The sequence below is a fragment of the Passer domesticus genome, chromosome 9 (genome assembly GCF_036417665.1).
Source record: "Passer domesticus isolate bPasDom1 chromosome 9, bPasDom1.hap1, whole genome shotgun sequence".
NCBI lineage: Eukaryota > Metazoa > Chordata > Aves > Passeriformes > Passeridae > Passer > Passer domesticus.
In genome coordinates this window covers 32,209,529-32,225,715 of record NC_087482.1, presented here as the reverse complement: position 1 = coordinate 32,225,715, position 16,187 = coordinate 32,209,529, and the positions used below count along the sequence as shown (strand labels likewise).

General features: G+C 54.4%; 2 protein-coding genes across 4 annotated transcripts in view; one reads left to right on the top strand and one right to left on the bottom strand.

Moving 5' to 3' along the window:
• Positions 1 to 36: 36 nt before the first annotated feature.
• The window catches only part of DNAH1 (dynein axonemal heavy chain 1), a 72,052-nt gene continuing 55,901 nt past the window's right edge, over positions 37 to 16,187 (bottom strand). For 2 of the 3 annotated variants that reach the window (XM_064432473.1, XM_064432474.1), the window contains exons 56-67: positions 11,563 to 11,754; positions 10,909 to 11,076; positions 10,435 to 10,626; positions 9,885 to 10,016; positions 9,544 to 9,669; positions 8,975 to 9,094; positions 8,032 to 8,181; positions 7,468 to 7,628; positions 7,125 to 7,350; positions 6,843 to 7,038; positions 6,435 to 6,586; positions 5,718 to 5,957 (exon numbers count right to left, since the gene is read on the bottom strand). In XM_064432473.1, the coding sequence (XP_064288543.1) occupies positions 5,733 to 5,957; positions 6,435 to 6,586; positions 6,843 to 7,038; positions 7,125 to 7,350; positions 7,468 to 7,628; positions 8,032 to 8,181; positions 8,975 to 9,094; positions 9,544 to 9,669; positions 9,885 to 10,016; positions 10,435 to 10,626; positions 10,909 to 11,076; positions 11,563 to 11,754 (2,040 nt within the window). In that variant the 3' untranslated portion in view covers positions 5,718 to 5,732. Of the gene's footprint in view, positions 302 to 634; positions 870 to 1,237; positions 1,445 to 1,695; positions 1,841 to 2,186; positions 2,318 to 2,509; positions 2,681 to 2,861; positions 3,039 to 3,113; positions 3,294 to 3,707; positions 3,879 to 4,053; positions 4,186 to 4,627; positions 4,787 to 5,222; positions 5,364 to 5,717; positions 5,958 to 6,434; positions 6,587 to 6,842; positions 7,039 to 7,124; positions 7,351 to 7,467; positions 7,629 to 8,031; positions 8,182 to 8,974; positions 9,095 to 9,543; positions 9,670 to 9,884; positions 10,017 to 10,434; positions 10,627 to 10,908; positions 11,077 to 11,562; positions 11,755 to 16,187 lie in introns of those variants that run through there. The other variant, XM_064432475.1, reaches the window with a different exon arrangement.
• Positions 8,255 to 15,916, top strand: LOC135307903 (HAUS augmin-like complex subunit 3). The gene is made up of 4 exons (XM_064432476.1): positions 8,255 to 8,608; positions 12,270 to 14,045; positions 14,666 to 14,882; positions 15,274 to 15,916. The coding sequence occupies exons 1-4, from the start codon at positions 8,592 to 8,594 to the stop codon at positions 15,523 to 15,525; spliced, it is 2,262 nt and encodes a 753-aa protein (XP_064288546.1). The 5' UTR covers positions 8,255 to 8,591; the 3' UTR covers positions 15,526 to 15,916.

Sequence of the window (16,187 nt, the reverse complement as noted above, 5' to 3'; positions counted from 1 at the left end):
TTCTCTGGTGTAGAGATTTGAAGTAATCATGGGGAGTGCAACAATACCAGGCTCCATTTATTGACACACCTCAATGGGGGAAGGGCAGGACTCACCTCAACAGAAGGAGGAGAGGAAGGCAGCAGCCTGGCTCAGGCCCTCAGCTGCAGTGGGTTCCTGGGCTAGCCCTGTGTTTCTGGCTAAAAGTCCAGGGCACAGATCAGGGCCGTGCCCCGTTTGATCCAGTGCTTCTCCGGCTTGTCCGTAGGGATCTCCACGGCAATCACGTAGTTGGTGGAGTGGCCCGTTGTTGACAACGTGCCTGTGATGGGGGAGGCAAGGGTGAAAGGGTGCTGCTGCTGCCACTGACCAGGCAAGTGACCCCATGCAGGCGCCCTTGTCCCCACCCCAAGCCAGATCACTGGGGGAAGTGGGCTTGTGGGCTTGAGCAGAGCCTGGCCATGGGCATTGCTGCAGAGCCACGGTGCCTGGCTGCTCCATCTCTTCAACCACAGCAGGAGAAATCTTCTCCCTGGCCGGCCACTGCCAACAGTGCCTTCTCTGTGCCCGTGTATGGCAGGAGGAACTCCCTACTGCCCCTCCTGGCTGCTCTGCAGCTGCCCTGCTTCTGGAAGTCTGCCTTTAGGGCACGTACCTGCGCGAGTGAGAGTCTTGTAGATGGGGCACAGGTAGGAGCCCGATTCTGGAGGCTTGCGGTTGGCTTCAGGCACCAGCCAGATGACAGCCATATCCGTGTAGAGCTCCTTGGGGCGTGACTCCTCCAGCTTACCCGCAGCGGCGTCCCAGCGGGCGCCCTCCAGGAACAAGCCATGGATGTAGCAGCCCACGCTGGGCTGGCGCGTCAGCTCCTTCACCGACTCCTTCATGACCTGCCGTGGGGAGGGGCCGCCGGGCCCTGCTCAGGGCGTGTCCCTGGCGGCTCAGCCCCAAGAAGCCTCTTAGGCAGCTCTTGGTTAAGCCAGCGCTGCCAAAGGAGAGCGTGCCACAGCTCTCAGAGGGGCAGCAGGGACAGAGCTGATGGAGGGGGAAGTGAGCAGGTCTGGGAGCAGAAGCCTCTGCCAGCCTTGGGCAGGTGTCTGGCAATGTGGGTGGGTAGTGTATCCAAGCACAGAGAGCATGATGGAGCCATAGGCAGCTGGGTAGCCTGGTGGCTTCACCTCTTGGGCAGGTCAGGGCCTTTGTGGCTTTCTAGCAGGAGATTCCAAATAAATTCAGACTCTCCACCTGATTTACTGACCTTGAAGCTAAAGGAGATGGTGTCGATGGAGATGACAGACTTCCTGGCAAAGTTCTGCAGTGTCCCAGTGAGGAATGCTTGGGGGAAGAAGAATCCACTGATCCAGAACACAGAGGGGATCCCGTGGCTGATCCAGTTCTGCAGGAATTCAATCCGCTGCACCAAGTCGTTCACCCACGAGGCCAACGGCTTCAGGGAGGGATAGGCCTGTGGGGCACCACAGAGAGAGGTGCTGAATGCAGTCAGGGACAGCCCAGACCTTGTGCCCCAGCTGCTGGGAGCTGCCCAGGGCCCAGGGGCTGGCAACAACTGGGAGCTGCACTAGGCAGGAGACACCTCTGTGCCAGGGGACCAAGAGCCAGCTCCATGGGAGACAGCCCAGTCCAGCAGCAGCTGATAACCCATTCCTCTGGTTTGGGTGAGCTCTGGCAGGCAGCTGGGCTGGCTGGGACACATACCTTGGCATTCCATATTTCAGGAACAGTGTTGTTGTACAAACTGCTGGCCATCAGCTCCAGCCGAGAGGACATCACGACCAGGCCTTTGAGAGCTTTCAGCAAATCCTTCAGACTTAAGGCAACCTCCTCCAAGAGCTTGTTGTACCTACAGAGAAAGGGCAGAGGGAGCAGAGTGACTCCATGCAGTGGTTTATCACCCATTGCCAGCCCAGAGGGGATGTGGATCTTTATACACAAGTGAAGCTCCTCCATGTAACTCCCAGCCCCAATCCTCTCCAACAGGGTCTCACAGCTGCTCCTCCAGCCCTAAACTGCTGACTGTTACAGATGGAGACAGAATCAGCCAAAGGTCCTGGCTGGGACAACACAGTTGTTAGTGTGACTGCCAGCCCCACTGTTGTGCTCAGTACTGAGGTTCCCCAAAGTGGGGTGGCAGCAGGGGCCTGCACATCTCTGCTGTTTCCTGGGACGTGATCCCACAGGGGTTTTACCTGATCACCTCCTGCACCAGCACTGTGTTCATGGATTCTTCATAGAGCAGCGGGTATTTCTGGATCACTTCCTGCAAATTCATGGGCTCAGGCAGCTTTGCCAGGATGTCCTTGGAGGTCTCCTCCACAATCTGGAAGGAAAGCAGCAAGTGGCAGAATCCTTCTAATCCAGCCCCATGGCCGCTGAGAAGAGGGAGAGCTAACGCCAGCACGGCAGTGCCATCGCTGGCACCCAGGGTGGCACCTGCTGAGAGCTGGTGCTTGTGGTCACTGCCCACACTGGGCACTGGCTGCCAGAGCACTGTCAGCACTGGGGCACCCACCTCTTCCCTGCTGCGGCCTCCCAGTGTGATGGTCTTGGGCTGCAGCTGTGCAATGGCCCCCAGCAGTGCAAAGGTCTCGTTCTGAGCGAAGGTGATGTCAGCATTGTCATGTAAACCAAAGAGCTCTGGGATGTCATTGAGAGGCAGGCCCTTGACATATTGGAGGTAGCCCTGGAGAGGAATCCACACAGACTTTGAGACCAAGACCAGCTGAAAATCCCTAGGTTCTTACAAACTTATATTCCCCCAAGGACCTGAAAATGCAGTGAGTTTCAGAGAGGAGAGACCCCCCCTTTCCACTGTGACAATCCCCGTGGATCTATGAGCTGCAATTTGTGACTTGAGTACTTACATTGAGATCAGAAGAGGTACTGATCTGCTTGTAGATACCTGATTCGGAATAGGAAAAGTCAGGACTTAAAACCTCAGGTTTGTAGAAATCTTCCAAAATGCTCATGATGCAGCGCCGGTCCCAGTCGTCAGTCACGCGGCCGCCGTAGTTGATCTCCCCAGCTGTGTATTTCAGAACCTGCAAGAGACCCCACCATGGTTCTGATCCATGTCTGCATCATGAGCCTGTTCCCTCAGGAGGGGCAGCTCTCACCTTGTAGGGAATTTCTGCATATTCGTTCAAGAACATTTGCAGCTGACTGATGCAGATGCGGAGGTCTCCGTCTGTGAACTCATAGGGGATATTGAACCCCAGAGGCCCAAACTTTCTCCTCTCCAGCATGTTCCCATGGAAGAAGCAGAGTGACAGCAACAAGGATTTAAACTCTGTGACCTGTGGGAAGCAGGGAGAGTTGCTCAGCTTGGGAGGAGATGTCCTTGGAGAGAGTCGGGTCCCACTGGGACCTGGTAGAGCAAATGTTCAGGAGTGCCAGCTGGAGCTTGGAGAGGGGGAAACCTCAGTCAGTGCTGCTGTGCTGGGGAAGGCCATGGCTCACTCCTTGCTTTAAAGAGAGCTGCAAGTGCCTTATGCCAGGACTCTGAAATACTGTTGCTTCTGTTTCTCAAAGTAAAACTTCCAAGTGGCTCTTCACCGATGTGAATTTATGAGAAACACCTCCTTTAGCAGATGGATTCTCTAATGGGGAGGAAGATCTATACCTGGACAGGAGCAACATCCAGGTGGAAAGCATACATTGCAGCAGGCACAGAATGGGGGCAGCAAGCCAAAGCACAATCTGGGTCTTACCTTGGAGCAAGAATTCAAGAAGTCATCACTGAAACTAATGTAGGACTTGAGCAGGTTGGCCTTGACCCCACGGGGGGGCTCGATGGTCATCTTGGAGCCATTCTGGAGAATGGACACAGGGAAGTTGTTGCTTGGCAGACTGGTGAGCCAGAGGCGGAAGTCTGGATGCACCTGGAGGTCCAGAAGGCAGCAAGTGCTCAGAGGGTGCAGGCACAGCCCCTGCAGCTGCCCCTGCAGTGACCCTCTGGTCCTATAAGGAGCCTATGGATGAGCCTAGAGCTGGGCTCCTCCCAGGCTCCAGCCTCCTGCCTGCTATCCTCAGAGTGGGCTCAGTGAAACATCTCACCTTGCTGGGGTCAATGGCCTCGATGAGCCTCTCCAATGAAGGCATCCAGCTGGGGGCCAGGTGGCAGTTCTGGAAGAAGACCCAGTTGCCCTGCTCCATGGCAGTGTTCAACATGGCTTCAGCACGGGGGCCCTGCAGAGGCAGCAGGGGAGAGCTCAGAGACCCTTCCCATGGCACGTTGTGTTCTGCTGAGCAGGACAGAGGCAGCTCCCTGCAGCTGGCTGGAAGGACATCTCTCCAGAGCTATGGCCTGGCTTTGCCCCCATGGCTCAGCTGGACCTTTGCTGTTTGATGGCACAGCAATGTTTTTTACAGCTTTTACAAGCCTGTGAGGAAGGCTGGAGGGAATAGAAGAACTGCAGATGAATTTGGGAAATTAGAGGGCACTGTAGTGGGAGCTGCTGCAGCTCCCACCCCAAGGCTGGTGGTTGTAACAAGCAGAAGGTTGGTGAGTAAGGGCCCTGGGGCATGAGGGTATTTTCATAGTGCTGCAAGTGTTTGACCTACTTGGAGCTTGGCGAGGTTGATACACGTGCCAGGACACTGCTGTTCCAGGTATGCACTGACAGCTTACCTGCCCTTGGCCCAGAGAAATGGCAGAGAGCTTTTGTGAGAACTTCATTTCTTCAGCAAACTTGTAGAGGTCAGCAGCTGGGTCAGTGCCTGGGGACAGCACGAACACCAGGGGGGTGGTGGCAGTGGACTCCTTAAACACCACTGAGAGGTCTGTGGTCTGCAATAGAGAGTTGGTTAGAGTGGAGAGGCTGTAGTAGAGCACACCTCAGCACCTCCTCAACCTTCCTGGCCTCCAGCTCTCCTCCAAGGCTCCAGTGTCCTCTTGGATGCCAAGGCCAGGAACATGATCAGTGAGAACCACGTACAGCTCTCCTCTTGCTGCATTATGGTCAGGTCATAAACCACTTTCCCATTTGTCATTCAAACCCTTCCCTTGTACACGTGCAGTATCTGCCCCCTCCTAGTGTGGTTTAACTGGTGGGCATCAGAAAGGCAATCCCTCAACCCAGACATAGGTATTTCCCAGCTGTGGGAGGAACACTGTGGCTGTAGAGGGGCACGAACACCCTCACTGCAATTGGTGGCCCATTTGTCACAAGCCTGAGGCCTCCTGCTCCATTCCTGTCCCAGCAGCACCTGCTTTGGGGGGTCACCTGTGGCTCGATGAAGCGCTGGTCCAGGTTCTGCACCACAAAGTCCTGCATGGCGTTGGTGACCTTGTCTCCACGCAGACACCGCAGAACCAGCAGCTTCTGGAAGGCATCAAGCTCATCTTCCCACTTCCCAGGCAAAGGCTCTCTGCAAATCAATTAGGTGCATTCTGGGGGAATGTGCCAGATCCCACATTCCACAAGAAGTACCCAAGTTGTCTGCAGCAGCCATTGGGGATTCATAAGGGACAAGGACCTTCCAGTCCCTTAGCTGAGGTTGTCTGTAGCTCTGAAACCATCAGCAGGCAAGCCAGAATTGCTTCCATTAGGGAAGCAGGAAATGCTGCTGGAATAAGGCATTGGGATAAGGCTCTGCCTCAGGCAATGGTCACCCCTGAGGAGGCAAGGCAGTGCCTCATCCTTTCCCTTGCATGGCATTGCACTGGGAGCAGAGCTGGCACTGTGGCTGTATCAGCTCCTCTTGCTCTCCCAGGGATGTCCTGTGCAGTAGACCTAAGTTGACAAAGCAGGGGACACTTGCCTGTGAGGGCTCTGGCTGTCAAAAATGGTCCTGAACCCTTCAAGGCTGTCTGCAAAATCATTGTCAAAGCCAGAGAAATTCTTCAAGCTGCTCAAGGCCAGGATGTCTCCCCACGCTCTCTCGTTCAGCCAGGTTGGAGCTGGGTTGTCCTTCATCTCCTTTATGGCCCCTCCTGAAAGCAGGTACCGCCACTCATCCTGGGAGCAGGATAGGATTTGGTCATGGATAATAGCCTATCCACCTGAGCCCATGGCACAGGGTGCCATATCCCATTAAAATCCCATAGTATCCTTCTGGCTGCTCTCCTGCCAGATGCGTATGTCAAGGAGTAGCTGAGCTGGAGGGTCTGGTGAGATCAACATAGCGACTGCTCAGCTGCCACTCTCTGCTAACCCCTGCCTGCTCCCTCTGAACTCATTAACCTTTGCAGCAGTCTGGCAGCAAACTGGCAAAAGCTGCAGGGGATTCAGGCAGCTCTGCATGTAGACACAGAGAACAGTTTGAAAGCTGAATAAAGACAGAGGCCCTGTGTTTGTCCAGCAGGCTGCCAAGCCTGTTGCTAACCCCAGGGATCAAGGCTCCATTTCCACTCAGCACACAGTTCTAGGGGCTGAAGAGGCTGTGCTTGAGCTGCCCTGATGGGATCCCCTCCAGGACTGAGGTGACTTGCTCACCATATCAATCTTCCCCTCATTCATCAGGATCCTGGCGCTGACCAGGAAGGCAAACATGAGCTTGTGCTTCTCGAAGAGGCTGCGGCACACGTTGCAGTAGAGACTGAAGGTGATGTAGTTGTTGATGTTCTCCACCCGCTGTGTCACCTCCTCTGAAAAAAAGGCAACAACCAGACAAGGATGGCAGGTGCCATGGGGATGTGGAGGGTGTCACCTCTGGGTTCCTGGTCACAGAGGCACACCCACACCCTGCCTGGGAAGGACAGATGCTGCTGTCACATGCAGACTGGGTGCAGATGTGGGCTGAGGGAGAGGAGAGAAGAGGAGAGGAGAGGAGAGGAGAGGAGAGGAGAGGAGAGGAGAGGAGAGGAGAGGAGAGGAGAGGAGAGGATTGCTCTGGGCAGGCACCTGCTTTCTCAGAGTTACGGATCCCCAAGAGGAAGATGTTGAGGAACCACTCGAGTGAATACTGGTACATGGGGTCCACGTTGGACAGGTCTGAGACACAGAAGTAGAGGATCTGCGAGCGGACAGCCACAGGCACATACTGCATGCGGGTGATGTTGATGTCCTTCTCTGTCTGCTCTGCCACTGCCACCTTGGCCTGGAGCACAGAAGCAATGTCATGGTTACTGGAGTGCTGGCAGAGAATGCCCAGCTGCAGGGGGGACAGCACGTTTCACTTCTGACCTGGATCTCTCCTGCCTTCAGCTTGGATGCCTCCAACACTTTGATGAGCTCCAAGTCATCTACAGGGTTTCCTTCGGAAGTGCTGAGCCGATAGAGGATCTGGTCTTCTATCACCTTTAGCTCCTGACGCATCTGGGCGTTGCTAACAATCAGCTGGTTTCTATCTTCCTCTAAGTCAGGCCGCTCTGCAGCCACCACTTCTCCCAGCAGTTGGTCTTCCAAGCCACTACAACAAAAGCCATGCAAGTGAGGGTGGCAGGTGAGGGGACAACATGCCCGAGGGTCTGAGGACTGCAGGATGAGGCTGAGCAGCATGGGCAACTAATGGGGTAAAAGCAGGTACCTGGGTGAGAGGGTGAAGTTGATGAGGGTGAGCTTTGTGGAGACCTCAGGGCTGTAGTGAGGGTTGGGCAGCTTGGTGGTGATGTACATCTTGAAATCCTCATGGTAGGGGATCACTGTATCCCCCAGCTTCAGCACGGTGCTGCCTTGCTGTTTGAAGGTCTGCACCAAAGAAGGACAAATACAGGAAGGTTGGGATGGCTCCTCTTGTGAGGGAAGGCATCCTGCTCTGCCCTGGGCTCTGCAGTCAGGAGAGTCAGAAGGCTCTCAGGACAGAGGAGCTCCAAGCTTCCCTGTGGAACTAAGTGTCTGAAATGAAGACAGCAGCTGTATTTCATGGCCCTGCCTCCCAGGCAGAGATGCCTGCTGGCAGAAGACCAGCACATGCAGGAGGCTGTCAGGGTGCTGGAGCCCTGGCCAAGGCATGGGACTCACTCATCCATGTGAGTTCTACGTGTCCATGCAGACCTACAAGCACACCCCACCCCATGGCACCCTGGCCAGCTGGCCCCTTACAGCTCAGCCAGGCACCCACTGCCCTCCCTGCCAAGGGGAGACACCAGACCTCTTTCAGCAGCACAGGCTCAAGGACTGGATCCAGCTCCTCGCCGACATTCTCCAGCAGGAAGGGCTTCCCAAAGCTAATGGTGTTTTCCAGAGTGGAGAGGAAGTCCCGGTCATTCAGCTTGGCCACCTCCAGGCTGTTTTCTCTCTCCTGAAAGGCAGCAGGTGAGGGCAGGGTTTCTGTGGTGTCCTGCCACCTTCATATCCAGCTCTGGTCCACAGTACACCTCTCACTGGTCTGATTTAGCTCCTTGGGACAGCAGAAATAATATCTTTTCTTGCTCAGCTAGATTTTGGGTATTTTGGCAAATTTATCCCACATCAGCAGGCACTAGAGACAGCTCAATGAGGTAGCAGAAAAGGGGGGGTAAATAGGGACAATCTCCTTCACAGAGCCACACCTCTCTGGAGCCCCACACTGCTAATTCAGGGCAGAGCCTACAAAGTGAGAACAGGTGGGTGGGAAAAGCTCTCAGGGAGAAAAGCAGAAGCAGCTGCCTCAGCTTCTGCCTGATCCTTTAAAGGTGGTGGTCAGTGTTTTCAGCCCTTTGGCAGGAGGGAATGCACTCAGCAGCCAGGTAATGACACCCTGATCCCTCTGTCCTTGAAACCTGAAAACCATTATGGGAGATGCTGGTGTTGTTTTGTGAGGTGAAGGCTCCCAGAATGTTAGTGGACACCCATCAGAGTGGGAATGTGTTTGCTTGCTGCCTTGCTTGCTTACATGAGGGCTCTTCCTGCCCTGTGCTGCTTTCCCTGAGAAGGGAAATCCACCTGGGGTGAAGGTGGATGTGGAGACTGTCTGGTGCTGCTTAGGTTGGGCTGGCACAGCATGGGGCTTTGCAGCTCTAGAGCCCCAAGCCTGAGGTTGCTCTGCACAGCTCCTGACAGAAAGCTGTTTCCCCTATCTTGGCATACCTGGCTTTCCTCCTCACAGCTCTTACCAGATTCTTGATCCACTTGTTTGCTTGTCCTTGTGGGTCTATGTAGTGATTCCAGCGCAGGGAGAATCGGGTTATTACCCCATTCTCCACAGACAGGGCATCGTTGGGTAAACCAGCAATCTAACAGGGCAGAAAAAGTTGTTGGGACACCTGGTAGTGCACATAGGTGACCAGAGAGAAACCCTGGCTGCCCTGGCCCCTGAGAGCTCCCAGCGGGTGGACAGGGGATGGTGGTGAAGGTACCTCTGCCAGCAGCCAAGCCCTGGGATGGGGCTGTGATGTGGGGTCAGGCTTGGGCAGGCTATGGCCAGAGCTTGGATCTGGGCCTGGTGTTTGTAAAGGACGAGCCTTACAGATCAAGGCTGATGCCCTTTTTGCTGCTGCCCAGTCCTGGCAGCAATTCCAGTTCTGCAGTGTGGAAATACTTGGCCTTTATCCAGCTGCTTGGTGTGGGGGCCTGCCCCTTTGGTCCAGGGGATCCTGGTGAGTGCTGAGCTGACTGTTTTAGTCTTCACCTGAGGCCCCTTCTTCCTCAAGTATTGTTTGGTTTGGGTTTTTTTGAAACTTGCCTGCCAGGAACGGATTTCCACGGGGTCTCCAAGGGTGTTAATGAGGCTTGCATCCTCACTGTGAGGAATGTCATTTTTAGCCAGCTCCTCCATCCACTCCGTGGACAGTGCTGCACGGTAGTTTCCCTGCCATGAGAAACACCATCACAGCCTTTCTTTAAGTTGCAGCTAGTCTGCTGTGAGTATCTAAACCCTCCTGTTCCCATTTAAATGGGCCCTCTGCAGCCTCTTGCACAAGTGGAGAGAGATCCTGGAGGGATCTTGCACCCTTGTGTCCTATTCCTTTCTCCCTGGCCAGGACAGCAGAGCTGCAAACTGAGTGCTGACCACTGCACACTTACTGTGAAAGGGCCCAGGTAGGCCACAAAGCCAGCTGCAACCAGCACGTCCCCAGAGCTGTTGTTGATTTTGTCATCCAGGCTCTCCACAGTGTCCTGCCAGCGCACCTTCTCATCAGCCAAGCTGTTGATGAGCTGTGGGATCAGATGCACATGTGAGAGCTGCTGTGAGGTCTAACCTTGTGTCCTGGACCTGCTGCTCTCTGGGTAATGCTGCAGGTGACTTTAGTGACCAGAAGTTGGGGTGGCCCCTGACATATTCTGAATTCTGTTTGGCTTTAAGAACTCAAGCCCAGGATTACTGAGCTGCTCTCAGATGTCCTGGAGACCCATTGTTAACTGAGAAAGCTGTGCACAGGAGGACAGCAGCTTTTTACATCAGTGCCTGGCTAGCTTAGCTTTCCAGTCCTGTTGAGCTGCTGAGATCAGGCCAAGTATCTTCAGCCTAGGATTGTTATGAGCTGCAGGCACATGGATGTTTTCACCACTGTGCTGCTTGATCTGGAACTGAGTTTCCTCATATAAGCAGACAGAAGCTAGCACTGTCCCTTACCACGTCAGCACGGGCCAATCTCTCCAGGCACTGCTCACACTTCCTCTCCAGCTCCTCCTTATTGGCTTTGCAGGCCTCGTACTTGGCTTGCAGCGTGGCAATGCCATCTTCAACCTCCTTCAGGCGTTGCTTAGCTTCGTCAAGGATCAGTTGGGTGGCACGCAGGTCCTCCTCTGCCTCCCGCAAGGCTTGCTGGGGAGATGCACAAGGAAACAGTGAGTATGTTGGGCATGTGGTCAGGCTCTTCCCCCAAAAGGCAGAGATCTTGAAGCAAGAGTTGGTTTCCCATAAAAGCTCTTGCTGATAAGTGCTAGCTACTGATATCTCAATATCTCGGTCAATCCAATCCCTGGATGACAAAGGTATTACATCCTGACCTGCAGAATGCAGTGATTCCCAGCACCTCCTGCAGAAGGGAGCTGCTGGTACTGTGTTCCTGAACACCAAAGGCAGCTGGGTCACACAGTTCCTTACCCGCTTGGGCTCCACGACCTTGGCCACAAAGTGGTACTTGTGCATGGCACGCACCCACTGGCAGATGGAGGTACAGGCTTTGGAGACCTTGGCAATGGCAGCTGGCTGAAACTCGTCATTGTCAATGTAGGGCTGGATGGCCTTGATCACACTGTCTGGAATGTTGTCCTGCAGAGAACAGTGCGAGAGAAGGAGACTGTCCTCAGTCAGATCTCTAGCATGCTCATCAATTATCTCCTAAGGGCTTCCCTCAAAGGTAGCAGCATCCCAGGATGTGACAGGATGGTCAAGGCATCACACTGGAGCAAAAGGAATCAAATCACTGCATGTTGAGGTCTTGGAGCCACAACTGTGGGATTGGGTAAATCCTTTCCCACAACTGTGGGATTGGGTATATCCTTTCCCACTTCTATCTAGCTCCTCCCCACAAAAGAGCAGGGGGACAGAATGTGAAGACTTGTGTGTCTGGGGCCCATTGCCCAAGGCAATACAGTGCACCCAACTCACATGAGGGCTTCCAGCCCAAATATACTCTTGTCCTTGGTGGTGCTGAAGGGTGTTGCCCACAAGGAGCTCAATTTGTCACTGCTGTGAGAAGAATATCTGTGAGGCAATACTTGATCCCAATCACAGCTCCCTTCTGCCACTGCTTACCTTATCATAATCATACAGGCTGTTCAGGAACTGCACTGGGTCCTGGAGAAGGGCCCTGCCTGGCTCCCAGTAATCATCCACCTTGGTGCCTATCTTTTCTCCTGCCACCTTTTTGGGCTTTTTTCCATGCATAATGCAGACAGCTTCAATCACAATCTTCACACCAGGGGGAGGCCGTTGCAGGGCTCGTACCTGCAAAGCCCAAATGGAAAACAGGGGATTAACCTGATTCTCTGGGAGATGGGGTGCTCATCCCTCCCTCAGCTGGGCCAGAGGAGACTGGGACCAGAGGCAGGAAGGACAAGAGGTATTTGAAGGGGAAATTCATCAGAACTGGTTATCAGAAAGGGCACGGAGCAAACTAAACATAGGCTGAAAAAGCATGCTCTGCTACTGTAGTAATAGTGTGCCTGTGGGCTGAATATGTTTTGGCAAAGGAGATAAATCTGTATGGTCCTAGGGAGAAGGCTGTATGGAAATGGGACACAGGCAGGCTTTCTCCCTTGTTCTGTGGTCTCCCATTTGTCTTGTACCCCACCACAGCAATGAGCTGTCTTCAGCACTTGTGGAGGGACTGCTCGAGTCTCCCCTCAAACAGGCACCTAGGAGTGCTGCTGCAGCACCCTTGGGATGACTGTGGGTGTCAGGAGCTCTGAGGATGACTCCTGCTTTTTCCCTTCTATACTGACCATCCTTGCCATATTCAGCTGGAGGTATTCCCAGGCCTTCCCACTGGACGCTGTCAACAGAGCAGCAGACTTCATGGCAAAGCTGAGGCTGATCTACCCCCACGCAGACACCCTCTGTGAGAAGGACTTTGAGTGGCTCTTTGACTGTCCTGAGGCAAAGCAGTTCCTCGAGTGGTTCTGCAGCACGGTGGGTGAGGAGAACGTGCTGAGCCCAGCTGAAGTGGAGGCCTACGAGGCCCTGCTGGCTGCAGGCAAACCCATCCTGGAAGGTGATGCCTCGGAGGAGGCCCTGCAGAAGTGCTGCCCGGTCCTGCAGCTCCCGAGCTCGATAGTGGATGAGGGGCCCTCTGAAGAGGCCCTGCATCAGCAGCTCCAGGAGCTGAAGCACCATCGTGACCTCCAGCTCTGGAGGTACAGGAAGCTGTTGGCTTGGACAAACAAGCTGCAGCAGGAGCAGAAGTATTTGGAGGAGGAGGAGAAAGTGGTGAAGCAGGAGTTGAAGGTGGCTCATACGGACTTGAAAGCAAAGATACTCAAAACCACAGCTGTCTTGAGCCAGGTCAGCAAGGCTGCAAAGGAGGTGTCAGAGTGTCCTGAGAACATGGGGATGGGCCAGCTGCCAACACTGCTGTGCCAGATGGATCTTGCTCCTTATCTGAAGCAACAACAACAGATCACTGATGCATGTGAGAGCTTCATCCACCACGTCCTACCAGAGAGTGGTCAGGCTCCAGATGTTTGGGAAGCAAGTGCAGAGGGAGAGAGCACCCTGAAGGAAGGGCTGGAGGCTGAGACACAAATGGACTCGTACTGTGAAATACCAGAAGAAAGAAGAGGAGCTCCTTATCAAGAATGCACAAAAACACTGCGGGGAGTGGCACCACCAATCCAGGGAAAATTGGTCCAAGGCTCAAAGGCAGAGCTCCTAGTGGAGGGAGGGAATGAGAAAGACATGTTGAGCATGGAGAGTGAGGAGAGAGATGGCAGCCAGAAAGTCACAGAGAGAAGGGACACCAAGAAAACAACAATGCCAAAAAGTCTTGGGACTGATGAAGATGAGCTGCTGGAGGACCAAGACAGCTTCTGGAAGGAGCTGGGCCAAATAGAGACAGCACATATCTGTGCCCAGAGGGAGGTTATAGTCACAGCAGCAAAAGTGGAAGGTGCCCGTGCTGCGCTGGAGTGCGCCCAGAGGACTCTGGAAGCTCTTGAGGATAAGCAGATAGGCCAGTGCCCCCATTCCTCCACCATCCTATGTGGTCCTGCTGACCACAGGAGCACAGCTGACAAGCTGGGAGGGGGTGGCAGAGCCAGGCAGCGCCGTGTCACCAGGCTGTCTGTGTCCCCTGCACAGCAGGCCGTGGAGGCCAAGCTCCAGAGCCAGGATGCCGTGCTGCAGAGGGAGGTTCACGCCCTGCAGTCTGACATCAGCCACGCTCTGACACACCAGCTGCTGCCCCTGCTGCAGGCAGAGGCCCGCTGCCTCTGCCTGCCCATCCTGCACAAGCTCTTCAGCCTGGAAGTCGCCCGGCTCCAGAACACTGCCAGGAGGCAGGAGCAGGTGGCTGCATGTCTCTTGAGCCAGCAAAGGCACCTGGACCTGCTGGAGCTCCAGCTAAAATGGGAGAGAAAGGAGCTGGAACAGAAGGTTGCTTGGCTGGAGAAGATCAAAACAGTCACGAGGGAATCCCAGACCAGGCTGCAGAAGCAGCAGATCCACTTCAGAGGTGCCAGGCCCTCCCAGAAGGTTCATCCACACAAATGGATAGAACCCAAAGACGTCACTGCTGTACGGTAAGCGCCTAAGCTTGAAGAACAAACTAGGTGGGGACAGTGGTGTGGGAATGGCCGAGACAGGCAGCAGACCCAAGCTACCAGATAGACTAGCAGTGCTCTTCTGCTGGTGCAGAGCCACTGTGACTCCATGGTGGTGTGAAATTCCCAAGATCTGCTTCTTTCTGATGAAGCATAGTATGGGCTTGGAGAATGGAATGAGTACAGAGAACAGAAGTTTTTTCTAGAATATTAAGGTAGAGAGTGCAGAGACAAGTCCTCAGCCATGGAGAAGGGGCACTGGGCCACAAGAAACCACAAGCTCCTTAGAGCAAAACCTTTCTCTGACTAGGTGTCATGCATTGACTGGGTCTTCTCAGTCTTCCCCACACAGTTTTGGAATAGCTGGTGCTGGTGTCTGCCAAAGAGAAATCCCACACTGGCTCTTGAGCCAGCCTGCTCCTTTATGGTACCCTCCTAGAGCTCCATGACATGGGATACTCACCAGGAGTGGCTGTCTTCTCATTGCTGACACACATCAGCTTGCATCCCAGTCTTACAGTGCACAACAGCCTCAGAGCCCTGTTCTTGCTCACTACTGGTGCTGCCTCACAGCTCTGGCTGGTTGTCCCCTCTCACAGGTTCTGGGACATGCTGATGGGGAAAGATCAGAAGAAGCAGCCCTTCCGCAGCTATGCAGCCTTGGCATCCAAGTGGTCCCAGCTGGTTCAGGACAAGAGGGCACTGGAAGCCCAGCTGGAAGCTCCTATGCCCCAGGTGTCTGGCCTGGAGTCCTCCATGGAAGTGCTCTATCACCAGGTGTACAGCAGCTCCAACCAGCTGCAGCTCTCCTTGCCGGTAAGGCAGCGCTCCCCTCCCCTGGGCCCTGCTGGGTGGCAGCAGGTCAGCACTGGGGCCCTCTGCCATCCTCCCTGGGTGCAGGGGGGACACCTCGCTGCCCCTCAGCCACAGGGCGGGAGGGGAGCTTGGCCTGATCCTTGCCTTGTCCCAAAAACCCTCCAGTGAGGCAGTGGCTGGCTGTGGGACAAAGGTGATTCTCACTGTGTCTCAAATGTGCTGCTCAGTGTTGAGACTAGGGTGCCTTAGGCAAGGTGTCCCATTAAGCCACCTCTGCTCCTTGGATTGGGAGGGTTTGGAGGCCAGAGCTGGGGGGCTGAGCTGTTCCACAGGCATTAGGAAGATCCCCTTATTTCTCCATGTTCACATGAGTTTGGGCTCTGCCCCTTAGGAGCTCTCTGAGCTGATGAACCAATTGTCTGTCATGGAGGATGACCTCTACCAGAAGCTGGCAGACCTCCTGAGTGACCTGGAGGTGAAGCGCAGGTCTCTGGAGAGCCCCGGCCTGCAGGCAGAGCGCAGCCTTTACGTGAATTTTTACTGCCATGAGGCCCGGCTGAGGGAGGAGGTGGAGGGGCTGGAGAAGCAGGCAGCAGCTTCCTCCAAGGGACCCCAGAGGGAGCTGCCCTATGGAAAGGAGTAGGTCAAAAGGATCCTTGCTCCCTGCCACAGTAGTGGTGTCCTCTTTTGGTTGGGCTGGGTCCTTAATGCTGGACTCGGAGCACATCCTGGTGGTCTCTGCTCTGGTGACATGTTACTTGGGTCATGACCTGGCAGCTGGATTTAAAAGAAACTAGGGACTTAATCCTTAAATACAGAGTTTCTGGAGGCCGGTTTAGATGATGTGTAAGAAATTTATGCACCTTGTGGCATTGGAAGCCTTGCACAGACAAGACACTTCTTGTGGCAGCTCTACAAGAGGATGGGTGCTGGGGGCAAGTGGACCAACACTGTCTGTGTCTTTCCCCACTTTCTGAGGAAAGGGGTTTGGTGTGTTTTTGGGAGAATAAAAAGGTCTGTTACTCACAACTGCAGAGCAATAAGCCTCTCCCTGTGTGGTGAAATCTGTTGAGTGTGCTGTCTTGGCTGTGATGCTTGCAGGTTCAGAATCACCTTTCTTTCTCTCACTACCTATTTCAAGCCAGTGTTCCTTGAATTCAGCCTGCTGCCTCTTCTCTGCCTGTGGTGGATCCCTTTTCAAAGAGCCTGCAGGTTCAGGGTGCTGCCAGCTCTGTCCCTGGGTTGTACAGTCACTACCTGGGGTTGCTTGTACCTGCTGCCTACCCCTGTGGACAGGTATGTGGA